This window comes from Hemiscyllium ocellatum, chromosome 20 (genome assembly GCF_020745735.1).
Source record: "Hemiscyllium ocellatum isolate sHemOce1 chromosome 20, sHemOce1.pat.X.cur, whole genome shotgun sequence".
Classification (NCBI taxonomy): Eukaryota; Metazoa; Chordata; class Chondrichthyes; order Orectolobiformes; family Hemiscylliidae; genus Hemiscyllium; species Hemiscyllium ocellatum.
Window position 1 is genome coordinate 23,488,525 of NC_083420.1, and position 17,291 is coordinate 23,505,815.

General features: G+C 41.7%; 1 protein-coding gene across 1 annotated transcript in view; it reads right to left on the reverse strand.

The window, feature by feature from the left end:
* The window catches only part of LOC132825586 (otoancorin-like), a 47,178-nt gene extending 40,914 nt beyond the window's left edge, over window positions 1-6,264 (reverse strand). The window contains exons 1-3 of the mRNA XM_060840966.1: window positions 6,217-6,264; window positions 4,027-4,155; window positions 1,187-1,419 (exon numbers count right to left, since the gene is read on the reverse strand). Coding sequence (XP_060696949.1) covers window positions 1,187-1,419; window positions 4,027-4,155; window positions 6,217-6,264 — 410 coding nt within the window. The remainder of the gene's footprint in view (window positions 1-1,186; window positions 1,420-4,026; window positions 4,156-6,216) is intronic.
* Between the last annotated feature and the right edge of the window lie 11,027 nt (window positions 6,265-17,291).

Consider the following 17,291-nt stretch of genomic DNA (forward strand, 5'->3'; position numbering starts at 1 on the left):
TGCCAGCGTCATTCCTAAAGATGGGTTCCAGCCTGAAATGTCAATTTTCCTGCTTCTTGGATGCTGCCTGGCCTGCTGTGTTTTTCCAGCAACACACTCTCAACTCTGATCTCCAGAATCTGCAGACCTTGCTGTCACCTGAGTTATACAGTCCATCCTCCAGAGGGTGCTGGAACCTACACCATTCTGACTCACTGAACCATGGCTGACAACTCTCAACCTACAATCAGGCTGACTAGAGGAGTAAAGCATTTCATCCGCATCCCACTGGCATAATGTTAAAGATCTACCTTCTAATTACATTCTCACTCTTGAAAAATACCAATGGGAATAAGCTACAGGTCAGTGCATGACAATGAAGAAAGAGAAAGACTTGTATCTCAAGATAAAAATCACAAAACACCGTGTTATAGTCCAACAGGTATACTTGGAAGCACTAGCTTTCGGAGCATTGCTCCTTCATCAAGTAAAGCATAAGATCGTAAAACACAGAATTTATAGCAAAAGTTTACAGTGTGATGTAACTGAAATTATATATTGAAAAAGACCTGGATTGTTTATCAAGTCTCTCATCATTTAGAATGGATATGTTGGTTTCAATTCTTTCAAATGTAACTTCCAGAACTTTCTTAAAGTTACATTTTCAAGTGAACTTTAACAGAACGTGCCATGTTGGCCCAGATAATGCATTGAAGGTATGAGGTGCCCTGTGTGAGGCTGTCTGTGATCCAACATTCAAACGGATTCTAATCTACAAAAGGGATTTACAGAATCTTACATGGATTTATGCAGTTTTTGAGCAAAATAAAAAGTATTGTGATGTGGGAAACGTGGCAGCCAAATTGTACACAGCAAGTTCCCACAAACAGCAAGAGGTGACAATAATCAGATTCTTGTTTTTGTGAGACAGGTTGATGGATAAACATTGACAAGTGAGAAACATTCTCCAATAGTTTCAAGCTTCCTTAAATGGCCCAGTGGATGTTGCTGGAAAGGACAGGGGCTGGACAAATTGAGGCTCCTCTGTGTGGTCCTCACTGTCCAGCAGAACCAGGTCATTGACAATCTCTCAGACAAAGGATCACCAAGCTACTCAAGGCAATGAGAAAAACAAACTTCTAGAATACACCCCGGGAATATTACCGTAGGTTAGAAAGCATACTGCAAAAGATAAGTTATATCTTACATATTTTTAAATGTCTCTTCATGAAGATCTTTGGGCAGGCTCAGAACCATCTCCGGCTGTAGGTAGATGCCTGAAGTCAGTCTCAGCACCTCAATCACCAGCTCCAAACACTGAAAGGAACTGATCAACGGTAAACATTTCTTCCAGCTGGTCTCAAAGAGAGAACGGTTCCCTCCGGGCATCTGCATTAACTGGTTTTTAATGTCCCCAAAGTCAATGGTGGTAAATGCAATCTAGGTAAATGAGAGAGACATAGAGTGAGAGACAGAGAGATTTTTATATAGCTACCATGCCAGGGAGCCAGCACAAAACGACAAAACAGATAACAGAATGAACTCCAAGGATTAACCCACAAGGCTGCATTAGGTTAAGGTTAAGGTTCCACAGCATTTAGATTTTAGGGATGTTTAGATTGAAATTTGAGAGATGTTGAAATAGAGTAAATTGGGAGAGGCTATTTCCACTGGTTGAGGAGGCTAGGTCTAGGGCCATTGTCCAAAGATTAGAGGCAGACCATGCAGGATTTGGAAAGGCAAGGACTGATTCGGGATAGTCAACAAGGCTTTGTGCGTGGGAAATCATGTCTCACAAACTTGATTGAGTTTTTTGAAGAAGTAACAAAGAAGATTGATGAGGGCAGAGTAGTAGATGTGATCTATATGGATTTCAGTAAGGCGTTCGACAAGGTTCCCCATGGGAGACTGATTAGCAAGGTTAGACCTCATGGAATACAGGGAGAACTAGCCATTTGGATACAGAACTGGCTCAAAGGTAGAAGACAGAGGGTGGTGGTGGAGGGTTGTTTTTCTGACTGGAGGCCTGTGACCAGTGGAGTGCCAAAAAGATCAGTGCTGGGCCCTCTACTTTTTGTCATTTACATAAATGATTTGGATGCAAGCATAAGAAGTACAGTTAGTAAGTTTGCAGATGACACCAAAATTGGAGGTGTAGTGGACAGCGAAGAGGGTTACCTCAGATTACAACAGGATCTGGACCAGATGGGCCAATGGGCTGAGAAGTGTCAGATGGAGTTTAATTCAGATAAATGCCAGGTGCTGCATTTTGGGAAAGCAAATCTTAGCAGGACTTATACACTTAATGGTAAGGTCCTAGGGAGTGTTGCTGAACAAAGAGACCTTGGAGTGCAGGTTCATAGCTCCTTGAAAGTGGAGTCGCAGGTAGATAGGATAGTGAAGGCGGTGTTTGGTATGCTTTCCTTTATTGGTCAGAGTATTGAGTACAGGAGTTGGGAGGTCATGTTGCAGCTGTACAGGACATTGATTAGGCCACTGTTGGAATATTGCGTGCAATTCTGGTCTCCTTCCTATTGGAAAGATGCTGTGAAACTTGAAAGGGTTCAGGGAAGATTTACAAGGATGTTGCCAGGGTTGGGTGATCTGAGCTACAGGGACGGGCTGAACAGGCTGGGGCTGTTTTCCCTGGAGCATCGGAGGCTGAGGGGTGACCTTATAGATGTTTACAAAATTATGAGGGGCATGGATAGGATAAATAGACAAAGTGTTTTTCCTGGGATCGGGGAGTCCAGAACTAGAGGGCATAGGTTTAGGGTGAGAGGGGAAAGACATAAAAGAGACCTAAAGGGCAACTTTTTCACGCAGAGGATGGTACATGTTGTGGAATGAGCTGCCAGAAGATGTGGTGGAGGCTGGTACCAATTGCAACATTTAAGAGGCATTTGGATGGATATATGAATAGGAAGGGTTTGGAGGGATGTGGGCCGTGTGCTGGCAGGTGGGACTAGATTGGGTTGGGATATCTGGTTGGCATGGACGGGTTGGACCGAAGGGTCTGTTTCCATGCTGTACATCTCTATGACTCTATGATTGAAAGTAGGAAAATATTTCTACACACTAATTTGCGACCTTCCCCTCAGATAAGGATGAGTGGATGTTACAGGATAATGACTCTGCCACATTCTGGCCTCTGTCCTGAAGTTGTCAGGGAGGGAAAGCTCAACACCAACCTTCCCAATCTGAAAAATGTCCCTGCTATTGCTAGGTTTCAATAAAGGGCCCTTGTGGGGAAATCTCAGCTCATCAGAGCAGGATAAGGCCAGTGACCCCTCAAAGCTTAAAAATGTGTTGCTGGAAAAGCGCAGGTCAGGCAGCATCGAAGGAACAGGAGAATCGATGTTTCGGGCATAAGCCCTTCTTCAGGAGGGCTTACTCCACCATTCACCGTAACCCAACCCCTCAAGCCTATTCCACCATTCAGCTGAACGGTGGCCGAATTAAGTCTCAACTCCATTCACCATCCTTTACTCCAGATATTAAATAAAGATACTGCGATCTCACTCTTGAAACTTCTACTGACCCCCACCATCCAGAGTGGGGAGAGGTTTTTTTTGTATTCAGTCATGGGATGAAGGCACCACCAGCCAGGACATCAGTTATTCAAGAAAGTAAGGACTGCAGATGCTGGAGATCAGAGTCGAGAGTGTGGTGCTGGAAAAGCGCAGCAGGTCAGGCAGCCTCTGAGGAGCAGGAGAATCGACGTTTTGGGCATAAGCCCTTCATCAGAATTCTCCTGCTCCTCGGCTGCTGCCTGACCTGCTGTGCTTTTCTAGCACCACACTCTTGAGGCCATCAGTTATTGCCCATCCCAGAGGGTAGTTAAAAGTTAGCCACATTGCTGTGGGGTCTGGAGTCACTTGTAGGCCAGACCAGGTAAGGAAGGCAGTTTTCTTCACTGAAGTGTATTTGTGAACCTGAAGGGTTTTTCCCCGACAATGGATTTAGGGTCATCATTAGACCAAAGGGTGACATCATCAGGAGAGGGGGGTAGATTTGAATACAAGAACAACCAGCTACAATCCTAACCTCTATGCTCATGCCACTGCGGAAATACTTTGCAGTGAGTAAGAAGGTCGAGGTGTCCATCTGGTGCAGATCAGTGGCCAGTTTCCTTGGCTGAAGGATGATTTGTCTGAAATAGTTGGAGAACGAATTCTGTAAGAAGAGAAAGTAACATTGAGAAAGAAACATCCCAGAGAACAAAATTTAACAACAACCACATCATTGTTTCAAAATCCTTGAGAGAACAAGGGAAAGGACAGCATGGAATTGGAGTAACTGGGAGAAAGGAAAGAGTGCAGTGCTGAATGTTTTTCTGCACAGGAAGACAGTATCGAGTCAATAGCCTTGGGGTGAAGGCTAGGATCAGTGCTTTACTGATGACCTAGATATGGGGTTATAGAGTCATAGAGATGTACAGCATGGAAACAAACCCTTCGGTCCAACTTGCCCATGCTGACCAGGTATCCCAGCCTAATCTCGTCTCACCTGCTAGCACCTGGCCCATATCCCTCCACACCCTTCTTATTCATGTACCCATCCAGATGCCTTTTCAATGTTGCAATTGTATTAGCCTTCACCACTTCCTCTGACAACTTGTTCTATACATGTATCACCCTCTGCGTGAAAAAGTTGCCCCTTAGGTCTCTTTTAAATCTTTCCCCTCTCACCCTAAACCTATGCCCTCTAGTTCTGGACTCCCCCAACCTAGGGAAAAGACCTTGTTATTTATCCTCTCCATGCCCCTCATGATTTCATAAACCTCCAAAAGCTCACCCCTCAGCCTCTGATGCTCCAGGGTAAACAGCCCCAGCCTGTTCAGCCTCTCCCTATAGCTCAAATCCTCCACCCTTGGCAACATCCTTGGAAATCTTTTCTGAACCCCTTCAAGTTTCACAACATCTTTCCGATAGGAAGGAGACCAGAATTGCATGCGATATTTCAACAATGGTCTAACCAATGATCTGTACAGCCGCAACATGACCTCCCAATTCCTGTACTCAATACTCTTGTAAGGCGCAATTTCAAAATTTGAAGATGATACTAAACTTGGAAGAATTGTGAACTGTGAGGTGGATAATGGTAGACCTCAAGGTGATAAGGACAGACTGTTGGAACTAGCAGGCATGTAGAAGATTATATTTAAAGTGCAGAAGAGGGAAGTGATGCACTTTTGCCGGGGAGAATGAGAACAATTGACATAAAAGAAAAGTGCATGATTCTAAAGAAGGTATGGGAGCTGGAGAAGCTGGAGGTAGGGGGGGGCATTCAGTTTGCATCAATTGTTAAAAGTAGCAGGTTGAGAAAGTTCGAGAAAGCAGGTAGGATCCTGAGCTTTATAAATTAAGGCACAACATTTTGTCCTCAGTTCTAGGCACCACACTTTAGGAAGGATAAGAAGGAATTGGGAAGGATACAGGAAAGATTTAAAGAATGGTCCCAGGGATGAGGGACTTCAATTATTTGGATAAGCTGGAGAAGTTATACCTGTTCAAGAGAAGATTGGAAGATTTATAAAAGGTTGAAAATCATGAAGTATCTAGACAGGGATATCAAGAACTGAAGGATAATGATACAAGGCACATTACACAGTGTGGTCAGGATCTGTAACTTTAATCAGGCCAGGAATGTGATAGAGGCAGGTTCATTTGTGACTTTTAAGAAGGAATTTCAAAAAGGAAAACTATCCTAAATTTTTTTTCAAATGCAGGACTATGGAAAAAGATGAGTGAGTGGGACTAGCCAAATTGCTCTTGTTGAGAGCTGTACCGGACTGAGTGACTGATTAGCCAGCTTCAGTCATTTTCCAGGTCCTATTATCTGTTTACAATCTCCACTTCCCATGCAGCACCTCACTGCAATCAAGTCTCATCCACAGACTTGGATCTAACCACCAATGTAGACCCTGTCCTCACAGCCTGAACCACCCTCAGAATCTCCACACTATCTTCCACAAGAGGGTCTGGTGTCGAAACCATGTCCAACTGTAGCCGGAACCCACCCTCATGACCCCACTTTCTGCTGTGCATGTTTGAGAGTAAGGCCCATGGCATCACCACCTGACACTCCCCTCAACCCCTAATTCCTGTGATGCACCTGGGAATGTTAAACTATTTGAAAGGTGCTATGTAGATGCAAGCTGTTTTCATTTGCATAAATATAAACGTACTGACAAACACACAAACTGTAATTATTCAAGAAAGGTATAAATCAAACCTGAAGCATATGCATACTGGACCCCTTTGAACGAAGGTATTGCAGCATGTCGACATAATAGTTAGTAACAGAATTCTCCCTGGAATCCAGAAAATACTTGGTTAAACTCGCTGTTTGATATAAATGTATCAATCAATGCTTCTCAAGTTGAATCAAGGAAATCTGTTCCCTCCTATTAGAGCCGTTTAAAACTGTCCACAGGAGGCATCATAATCTACTTTTTTTTGTTGCACCATATGAATTATTGCTCTTACTACTGTGTGGGACCATAATTTCTAGGGAAAACACTCCTTTTGGACACTCCACTCAATGGTGGATAACCCTTTATCAGTCCTCAAGTCAATTGTACCACTGCAAGGTGCAGGCGAAACCTTCTGCCCCGAGAGTGCACTTTAAACCATATCAAGGGTTGCTGTCTGCTCCATCCTGCGTCACAAAGTATGGTGCTGGAAAAGCACAGCCGGTCAGACAGCATCCAAGGAGCAGGACAGTCAATGTTTCAAGCATAAGGTCTTCATCAGGAACGCACAGTCCTGAATGAAGGGCTTATGCTCAAAACATCGACTCTCCTGCTCCTCGGATGCTGCCTGACCAGCTGTGCTTTTCCAGCACCACAAGTTTTGATTCTGATCTCCAGTCCTCACTTTCTCCTGCTCCACTCTGCATCGACAGGACATTAAACCACTTCTCGTACCAGCCAAACTTGTGGCTTACAGCCCAGGTTCAGCACGGAGCAGTCTTGCCCCCATGTCAGAAGACTCCGGGTTTGAGTCCACTCCAGTCACTGGTTTTTGCAATCCAGGCTGACAGCACAGCACTGAGGGTGTTTTGAGCTGTTGGAGGTGATGCCAATGCCCTATCAAGAAAAGGGTACTATTTTATTGGAGAAGCAGAGGACTCTGTATTGTTAAAACAATACCACAAGAACAGATTATCTGCTCATAATTACATTGCTACACGTGGGAACAAACTGTGCACACATTGGCTGTTGTGTCTCATATACTATAACCAAACAGTTTTTTTTTTGTAGATATTTTTATTGAAATTTAACATTTTTGCAAATTTACAAAAATAAACAAAACTCTCAAATACAAACATTGATGTACAATTAAATCATATATACAATAGTCATAATTTAACAAAGAAAAGAGAAAGAAAGAAAACAAAAAAAGAAAAAAAGAAACGAAAAAAGAAAGAAAAAAAACTCAACTTTCTACTAATCTAACCTATAACTAACCAGAGTGTATACCTAAGTCTCTTACATGCTCGGAATGTATAAACATCAAATATAATAAAACCCGTATTCGCGCAGGATTCCTCTCCCAAGGGGCCCCGAAGCAGCCTGGTCTGAATTCTTCACTAAATAAAAGCCCTTGTTAGGATAGCCGAAATATCTGCATTTATATAATTCAAAAAGGGCTGCCATATTTTATAAAATAATTCAGTCTTTCGGTGCACCATATTTGTGAGGAAGTCAAGGGGGATATATTCCATAATTAATCTGTGCCAATTTGAAAGTCCAGGGGGGCCCTCAGCCACCCAGTTCACCAAAATATTTTTCCTTGCACAGAAAGAGAGAATAGAAAATAGTCTCTTCCCATGCATATCCAGAGATGAGAGGTTCGAAAAGCCCAAAAGGAGAGATACAGGGTCCACCCTAATTTCCGTTCCTAAAATTTCTGTCAGGGTATTTGCCACTTTAGTCCAGTATCTGCGGATTTTCTGACAAGTCCACAGACAATGTACAAGAGTACCCACCTCTATTTTGCATTTAGGACACATTGGAGATGCTCCTGCCTTAAATTTTGCCAGTCGAGCCGGAGCTATATGGGCCCTATGAAGTATCTTTAGTTGGATAGCCTGAGTTCTGTTACAGATAGCAATTCTTCTAGCATTTTCCCAAATGTCATTCCACATATCCTCAGAGATTTCTAGCCCCAAGTCCTGCTCCCATGTTTTAAGCAGGTCATCCATGTCTCCTGAGACTCCATCATGTAGCAAATGGTATATAGTACTAACGGAGGATGCCCCCGCTGGTCGTAAGACATTACGTTCTCTGTCTGATTTATAAAGACTATCTATTAATGTAGTCTTCCTCTGTATATAATCTCGAACTTGGAAGTATCGAAAGAGATCCCCATTAGGTATTCCAAATTTCAGACGCAGCTGCTCAAAGGACATCAGGATCCCATCTTTAAATAGGTCCCCTAAGCATGAGATGCCCCTGGATCTCCAGAGTTTAAAGGTGGCATCTGTAATCCCCGGTTGGAATCCCCATGCGCCTACTATTGGTGCATGGGGGGATGTTTTATGTGAGTTACCCTCATTTTGCCGCATTATATTCCAGGCCTTAATTGTGTTTAATATTATGGGATTTTTAACCAAACAGTTAATTGGTTGTAAAGCATTTTTGGCCACCCTAAGATTGGAAATGGTGCTATAAAATGCATGGTTATTCAGTCTTTCACTAGTCTTCCAGCAAAGCAAAAGGCCTCACCTGAGGTACTCCAGTGCTTTGACAATTCCTGAGGAAAAAAATGAAGATGAAAGATTTAAATATGCGAACACAATGAATCATCCTGGCACAGTTTTAAAGAGTTGGATTCCAATAAAAGTGGGAGAATCTCACCTTCTATGTACTTCTCATCCAACAACTTATCCTGACCAAAAAGAGACACAGTTAAACTATTCAGCACAGTTTAAAAAATGACAGTAAAGTCAGCAACAGAAAGTAAAGGAAGACAGAATTGAAATAAAATCTTGTCACTAACCAGTATTTGTCTCAATTCAGCTGGTAAATCTGTAAAAGGAACAATGAGTTAAAACAAACAACTGGCAGAGAGATAAACAATTCCAAAATACTGTTATAAGCCGCTGGATGGATTATGAGAGATATCGGTGAGTTTGAGGCACTGAGTTATGGCTCAGTAATTTATACATTTTCCTTCTGATTCAGATGTTTGACAGTTCCAGCACAAAGCTTTAGGCTGACATTTCTGTGTAGTACTGAGCGAGTGTTACACATTTGCAGATGAGCTATTAGCCAAGAGCAACTGCCTGCCTTCTCAGGTGGATTCTGTGACATTATATCTGAAGAAAACTAAGGGAGTTCTCCTCAGTGTCCCAGTCAACATTTCTTCTTCAATCAACATCAAATTGTGCTAAGTGGCCATTATCTCATTACTGCTTCTACCAGCTTGCTGTACCAACCTGTCTGATGCTTTGCCAGTGACTACATTTCCAAAAGTACTTCAGTTTTTGAGGAATGCTTTGAGATGTCCTGAAGCTATGGTAGGTGCAGGAGAATTACAAGCCCTTTCTAAAGAGCGAGAACAAAGTGATACATTTTTTGCCAGTTTTGTTTCGGGTAAGATTTCTTTCCTGTTACTTGTGAGTCACTGATCACCCATTACCCTTATCCAGGGGCATTGTTCATATAGAGCAAGGGGAATGCAGAGGAAGCAGTTGGGTAACAGCATCGGGGGGAGGTTTGTGGTGGGATGTTGAAGAAAATACAATAAACTGTCCACGTTTAGAAACATTTGGATGTGCACATCAGGTAACAGCAACATTCATGTCACGGGGGAGGAACAGAAGAGGACAACTAAAGAGCACTTCCTCCCCATCGGAACTCTCCACATTTTTTGGTGGCCTCTAGAGTCATAGAGATGTACAACATGGAAACAGACCCTTCGGTCCAACCCATCCATGCCGACCAGATATCCCAACCCAATCTAGTCCCACCCGCCAGCACCCGGCCCATATCCCTCCAAACCCTTCCTATTCATATACCCACCCAAATGCCTCTTAAATGTTGCAATGGTACCAGCCTCCACCACTTCCTCTGGCAACTCATTCCATACACATACCACTCTTTGCTTGAAAACGTTGCCCCTGAGGTGTCTTTTATATCTTTCCCTCTCACCCAAAACCTCTGCCCTCTAGTTCTGGACTCTCCGACCCCAGAGAAAAGACTTTGTCTATTTACCCTATCCAAGCCCCTCATAATTTTGTAAACCTCTATACGGTCACCCCTCAGCCTCCGACACTCCAGGGAAAACAGCCCCAGCCTGTTCAGCCTCTCTCTATAGCTCAAGTCCTCCAAACCTGGCAACATCCTTGTAAATCCTTTCTGAACCCTTTCGAGTTTCACAACATCTTTCCGATAGGAAGGAGACCAGAATTGCACGCAATATTCCAACAGTGGCCTAACCAATGTCCTGTCCAGCCACAATATGACCTCTCAACTCCTGTACTCAATACTCTGACCAATAAGGGAAAGCATACCAAACGCCATCTTCACTATCCTATCTACTTAAGACTCCACTTTCAAGGAGCTATGAACCTGCACGCCAAGGTCTCTTTGTTCAGCAACACTCCCTAAGACCTCACCATTAAGTACATAAGTCCTGCTATGATTTGCCTTCTCAAAATGCAGCACCTCGCACTTATCTGAATTAAACTCCATTTGCCACTTCTCAGCCCATTGGCCCATCTGGTCCAGATCTTGTTGTAATCTGAGGTAACCCTCTTTGCTGCCTACTACACCTCCAAGTTTGGTGTCATTTGCAAACTTACTAACTGCTCGCATCCTACTTTCATCCCTGAGATTTAATGTTTCCGCTCATGTCACAATTCATCTTTTAGCCCAAAGGGCAAGTCACCAACCTTTATCGAATAGGCCAGGTGACATCTTGTGACCATGAAATGGAGGTATTTCTAAATAAATTTAGCAAGCTTTAATAAAATAGATATAAAGGAGCTGAAGTCTGTAAATAAACATTTTCAACTTTGATCTACTGCTCAACATTAATATATGGTACAAAAAAGGTCTTTTTTTCAACCACATTTTATAAAAGATATCTTTCCTTTCCCTACAATGTTTTTATTGACGTATCAGCGAGTTTCCTTCAGCTTTGCAATGACACCAATCCAGACAATACAGCATTGGCCTCGTTTTTAGAAAATAAAGCAGCATTTATAATCCCAGGTCCTAACTCATCTCTCTAATTACTGCTTTGTAACAGTAATGACAACCAGAATTTGTTTCTTCTATAGCTATCGATGTTCTAAAGAAACGCCCTTCAGCTGAAACAGTAAATGTTTCTCCCTCAACAGATGCTGCCAGCCCTGCTGAGTATTCCCAAATTTTTTATTTCAGATTTCCAGCATGTTTTTGTTGATAGGCATTTAATTGGTTTCACTCTTGCATTTCCAGTTGTATTTGAAGTATATACCCCAAGTGAAATTTTGAGGCTTGATTCCTGAAAATCTGAAGGTACCTTTTATACAAATTATAGATCAACAATATTTTGTTTATTAGGCCAAAACACATAGATTGACTTTTACACAAGGGCTTTAAATATATTAGAAAGGTGCAACAAGTATAATAGCACTGCTGAAAAATTAACACATTTTGTTGAAACTTTTCATCATGCTCTCATCAGCAGGAATACCAACGTATGGGGAGCAATGTTTCATACTGTATGAGAAGAGAATGCTGATTAGCTGGCAAGTGGACTCTGACTGGTGGAGACATTGCTATGGTGAAATGAGATGATGATGACTGATAGGTAACTGCTAAACTTTGTTCAAATTTAAACCCAGTACAGATACACCTCTTGTTTACATGGAGATTTAAGCAGATGAAACAAACAACAATCAGCTTTTTAAAAAAGTTAATTAAAATTACCTTTAAAAATAACACCCCTACTCCCACCAACACAACTGCCACCATTATTTGGCTGAATCTGAAGATTATTTAAAAGGCACCAAGCACATATTAATTTAAATTATTGATTTCTTACTTTCTCCTGGGTCTGCACCAACAGTGGACCGAGCTTGGCAAAGAGTCAGGCCAACCAGCCAAATCCAGAGGCTTCCCCGCATCTTTATACAATGGCATCCAGTTCCTCCAATGTTGCTGCTACTGTGATGGACAATATCATGTGAAACATTTTGCAAAGAATTATCTAATGGGAAGATTCACCATTAAAAGATCAGGAAGTCAGTATCACCCACTTGGCAGGGCCAAACCCAGAAGATTAAAGTTAATCCTCAGTGGCTTCAGCAGGTGTCCCTAAGACAGTCACATGGCACAGGAGGCTATTCAGCCCATTGTAACTGTGCAGATTCTTTGTACGTTCAAACACTTTAGTCCCATTTCACTCTTGCTATATTCCAAGCAATTTACCAATTCTTCTTACTGTTGAATCTGCTTCCACCAACTCTTCAGGCAGAGCATTTCATTATTCAATCGGTTTATTAATTCAATTAAGTTTGCCATTTTCCATTCACACCTCCTTCAGACATATGGTTTATTTCTTTGTTTATTATGTTGATGCGTTGGACCTAGCCCATCAACAGTTTTGTCATTTAATCTTTCCTCTCTTCCACCCTGTTGCAGAGATTCCCATTTGTTCTTTACTCACATTCACCTTTTCCACTTATTTAAAACCTATTACATTTTTAACTTTTGCCTGTTCAGGTGCTACCACACCTGCTGATGTCATCAGCAATCTTGTTTTCATGTCAGGCAATGGAAGCCTTCTTGGTTTTCATTCATTTGTAGTCTACACCATGATGATCTCTCCACTATACAGCAGTGAGTCAGAGATATACAGCATGTAAACAGGCCCCTCAGTTCAATTTGTCCATGCCGACCAGATATTCTGAATAAATCTAGTCCCATTTTCCAGTTCCACGTCCTTCTAAACCCTTTCTCTATTCTTATTCCCATCCAGATGCCTTTTAAATGTTGTTATTGTACCAGCTTCCACCATTTCCTCTGGCAGCTCATTCTATACCCGTACCACTCTCTGTGTGAAAAGTTGCCCCTTAGGTCCCTTTTATATCTCTCCCCTCTCACCCTAAACCTCTGCCCTCTACTTTTGGATTCCTGCAGCCTCCAATGCTTCAGGGAAAAAAGCCCCAGACTATTCAGCCTGTCCCTATAGCTCAAATCCTCCAGTCCTGGCACTATCCTTCTAAATATTTTCCACACCCTGTCAAGTTTATCAACATCCTTTCAATAACAGGGAGGTCAGAATTGCATGCAGTATTCCAAAAGTGGCCTAACCAATGTCCTGTGAGCAACAAAATGATCTCCCAACACCTATACCCAATATTCTGTCCAGTGAAGACAAGCATACCAAATGCCTTCTTTGCTATCCTATCCAACTGTGAATCCACCCTTAGGGAACCTGCACCCCATCACCACCCCCCCCAGTCATTTTGTTTAGCAACACTCCCCAGGACCCTACCATTAACAGTATAAGTTCCTGATTTTCCAGATCGAAATGCATCATCTCACATTAAACTAAACTCCATCAGTCCACTGATCCATCAGATCAAGGTCCTGTTGTACTCTGAGATAATCTTCTTTGCTATCCAATACAGCACCTATTTTGGTGTCATCTGCAAACTTACCAACCATACCTCCTATATTCACATCCAAATCACTCATATAAGATAACAAAAGTTGCATTACTCAATTCACCAAACTTCCTTCATCAGCACCTTCCAAATCTGCAAATCCCAACATCATCTAGAAGGACCAAAGCAACAGTTGCAGGGGAACATTTCCTTCTGCTAGTTCCCCTTAAAGACATACACAATCCTGACTTGGAACTATGTTGCTGTTCCTTCACTGTCACTGGGTCAAATGCCTCAATTCCTGTGGATGTAACTGCACCAGATGGAAGCAGCAGCTCAATGAAGCAGTTCACCATTACACAAAGGGCAGTTAGGGACTGGTCTTGTCAATGACACCTGCGCACCATTTATAAGTTTAGCTACTGAAATTATATTTTTAATACTGGACTTTAGATAAATTGATCAAAACATTTCTGATTTTCCATGTAATTACCTAGCATGGAATTCCTGATTGTCAAGTATAAATCAAGCCCTAGTTTTTTTTTGCCAATAATCTTAATTCAAACTATCAAACAAGCTTCAATAATTGAAACATGAATAATTAAAATTGAATGATTACATTTATAAAATGGCATAGATGAAATCCAGTCACTGCAAAAATGCAACATTTTTTAAATTTGAAATTTCAAAATATTCCACTCAAATACTGATCAAAATATTTTAACAGCCGCTTCAAAAATGAGAGGGATAAATCTGAGCTGGTGTTGCAAATGGTATCAAACTGTTAACAGAGACTGAAATAAGATCAGATTTATTTTTGTGTTTGTAATGGAGTTGTGACAAGGTCTGAACCGGTCTCTCTCATTCAGAGGACACAAGACAATCAATTCACTGTTCAATCTGATACAAGATCAGGGTAAAAACTAACAAGTGGGTATGGAAAGTTTGGACACACACAATGCACTTACGGCATTTACAAATTTCGGTTTAACAGCATATGACAAAAGGAGATACAGAAATACCCCTGTAAATGTAACACATTCTACCATTAACTTGAAATAAAAGAAATGCTAATGTAAATGAGCTGTAGGTGAAACCTACAAAATGTTCAGTTCCCAGCATCATTTTTTCTTTAGAAACATCCCCTGCTGTTTATTTTTAGATCCATGTAAACAAGAGCAAAATAAAAATGAAGAGTGGATACCTGTGCGAACAGCCGCGGATCTCCTAAAAATGTTTCTTGTTTTCTTTTTCACCGACTGTCCCCACACTAAAGTCAGCAACCAGACACTTGTGAGGGAACAAGGACCTTTTATCCTCATCTCAATTTGCTGACGTTAGTCTAATGTAAGATGACTCCTGTTGTCTTTCAATAACTCGCACTCATATAGGTGGGTTTAAAGTTGTAAAAAATCCCAATGCTGTTTTCAGACAAGCATTAACCCCAGTCCGTGGGAAGGTTTTAGGACAGGTGACCAAGAGCTGGTGAAAGAGCTGTGTTATTAGAAGCCTTAAAGGACAACACAGAAGTAAACAGGTAGAGGGGCAGGGAGGGAATTCTTGAGCTTAGGGCTCAGGCAGCTGAAGAAAGTGTTGTTAATAGTGGCTCAAAAGAAGTTGGGTCTGGACAAGAGGTTAGTGCATAGGGTTATAGAGGTGATGGAGATGCCGATGGGTGAGGCTGTGGAGAAGTTTGAATGCTAGGAGGAGAATTTTAAAACTGAGGCACTGCTAAAGTGGGAGCCAGGATAAGTCAGAGGGCACAAGGCAAGCAGGACTTAAGTGAGTTAGGACACAGGCTGAGGTTCATGGACAGTATAATTTAGGATGTTTCTAGGACCAGCATTTAAACAGTTCGTTTAAAGATAACAAAAGCAAAATAAAGTGTTTGCTTTCCAATCTACACTGGAAAGTGATTTATTCGAGGATGGACATGCTAGGACTGCTACTTCTAATAATTTTCTCTTTAATGCCTTCTCAAAATGGCAAAGCCTCATTTACATCCCCATCCAAATTCAATGCATTCATCGCCTCACTGGATGTTTGTGGATATCAGAGGTGGAGTAAACAGGTGTCCAGCCCTAACAGGTCTAGGTGCAAATCCTGGAGGTTAACTACCCAATTTTCCGTTTTGCAACATCCCAAGAATTCATATTGCTAAATATTACCTCCTTCCTGTCACTTTTATCTAGTCGTAGTACGGTGTTATTAAAGGGTCATTTGTCTAAGAATGAGAGTGAGTTAGTAGAACAGTAGAAGTACAGAAGAACAAGAGGGGTCAGGTCAGGAGGGCACAGTGGAATTAATCATGTGTAACAGACAGAGAGATGTATGAAGAGAAAGAAGAGGAGTGAGAGAAAGAATAAGAGTCATGTCTGTAAAGTAAGAATTGAGAGTGATAGAGGGACACTTAGTAAGAGGGAAAGTAAGGGAGAGATACAGAGAGAAAAAGAGCTGAGCTTTCTCTTTGAAGTGGAAAAATTTGTGCGGAGATTTCCAGAACTTGAAACCACTCCTGGAAACCATTGGAATTTTAACAGGGATGTCACTTTATTTGACATCGACACCATTCAGAAGAGACACATATTCTCAAACCTTTTCATCTTGCATCATCAGGTCAAACAGCAGACTATCAAGTTTCAAGCAATCAGTAGCTTGTACTTCCAGAGAACGGTGTGGTCATTGATTGGCAAGTCAACTCTGACCTGCTTCCTCTATAAATGGGAACTATAGACTCCAAGCTCTGGTCAATTCAGAACGCTTCCTTATGTACATACAGTCACTGCTAGCAAACAGTAAATTACGCACATTATGAGCTTGACTGATTATCTTAAATTGTTTTTTTGTTCATGGGATGTGGGCATCGTCAACTATGCCAACATTTAGTACCCATCCCTAATTACCCAATGGGCTGTTAAGAATCAAACACATTGCCGGAGTCACATTTAGGCCAGACTTGGGAAGGATGACACACAACCTTCCCGAAAAGGACATTAGTAAACCAGAAGGGATTTTACAACATTCATCAGGGATTACATGGGTTGCCATTGGCTGGCTTTTTAACAAATACAAAATTTTATCATCTACTGTGGGTGGGATTCGAACCCATGTCCCACAAACATTAATCTGCAATTCTGGATTACCAGCCCAGTGACATTACCACCAGTGCCTCCCCCCATTACCACAATCTAACAGTAGATGCTTTGCTTTGGGTTTTTGCAAGCATTGGTAGTTGAGTATTGTCTGTTCTGCTAAACACAAAGGAAGATACTGTTTGATTCAGTCAGTCAATCATTTGCCCATATTGCCCACTTACCTAGCATTGCACTACTGAAATTGATGCATAACATTGTTCACCAGTCTGGATGGCAGAACATCATTTTGAATGGAAGGCAACATCCTGCTAGTGGAAAATACCACTTGTGAGACGTAGCTTAGCAGCACTGTGAAATGGCTCCTTAACCTGTTACTCAGATGTTTGAAATACTTTCGTTTTCCAGAGAAATTTAAGATAGACAAGGTATTTTTCAGAATTGAAAGTTTTTATGGGTAAATCACCACAAGTTACCTTTAATTCAGCTACTTATTAAGAAATCTCACAGACAATCAATTACCGAAACAATGATTTCAACTTTATTGCATGTAGCAACCAAAATAAGACCCCTCAAAATAAGTTAACTGGATGTTAGAGTAAACACAGA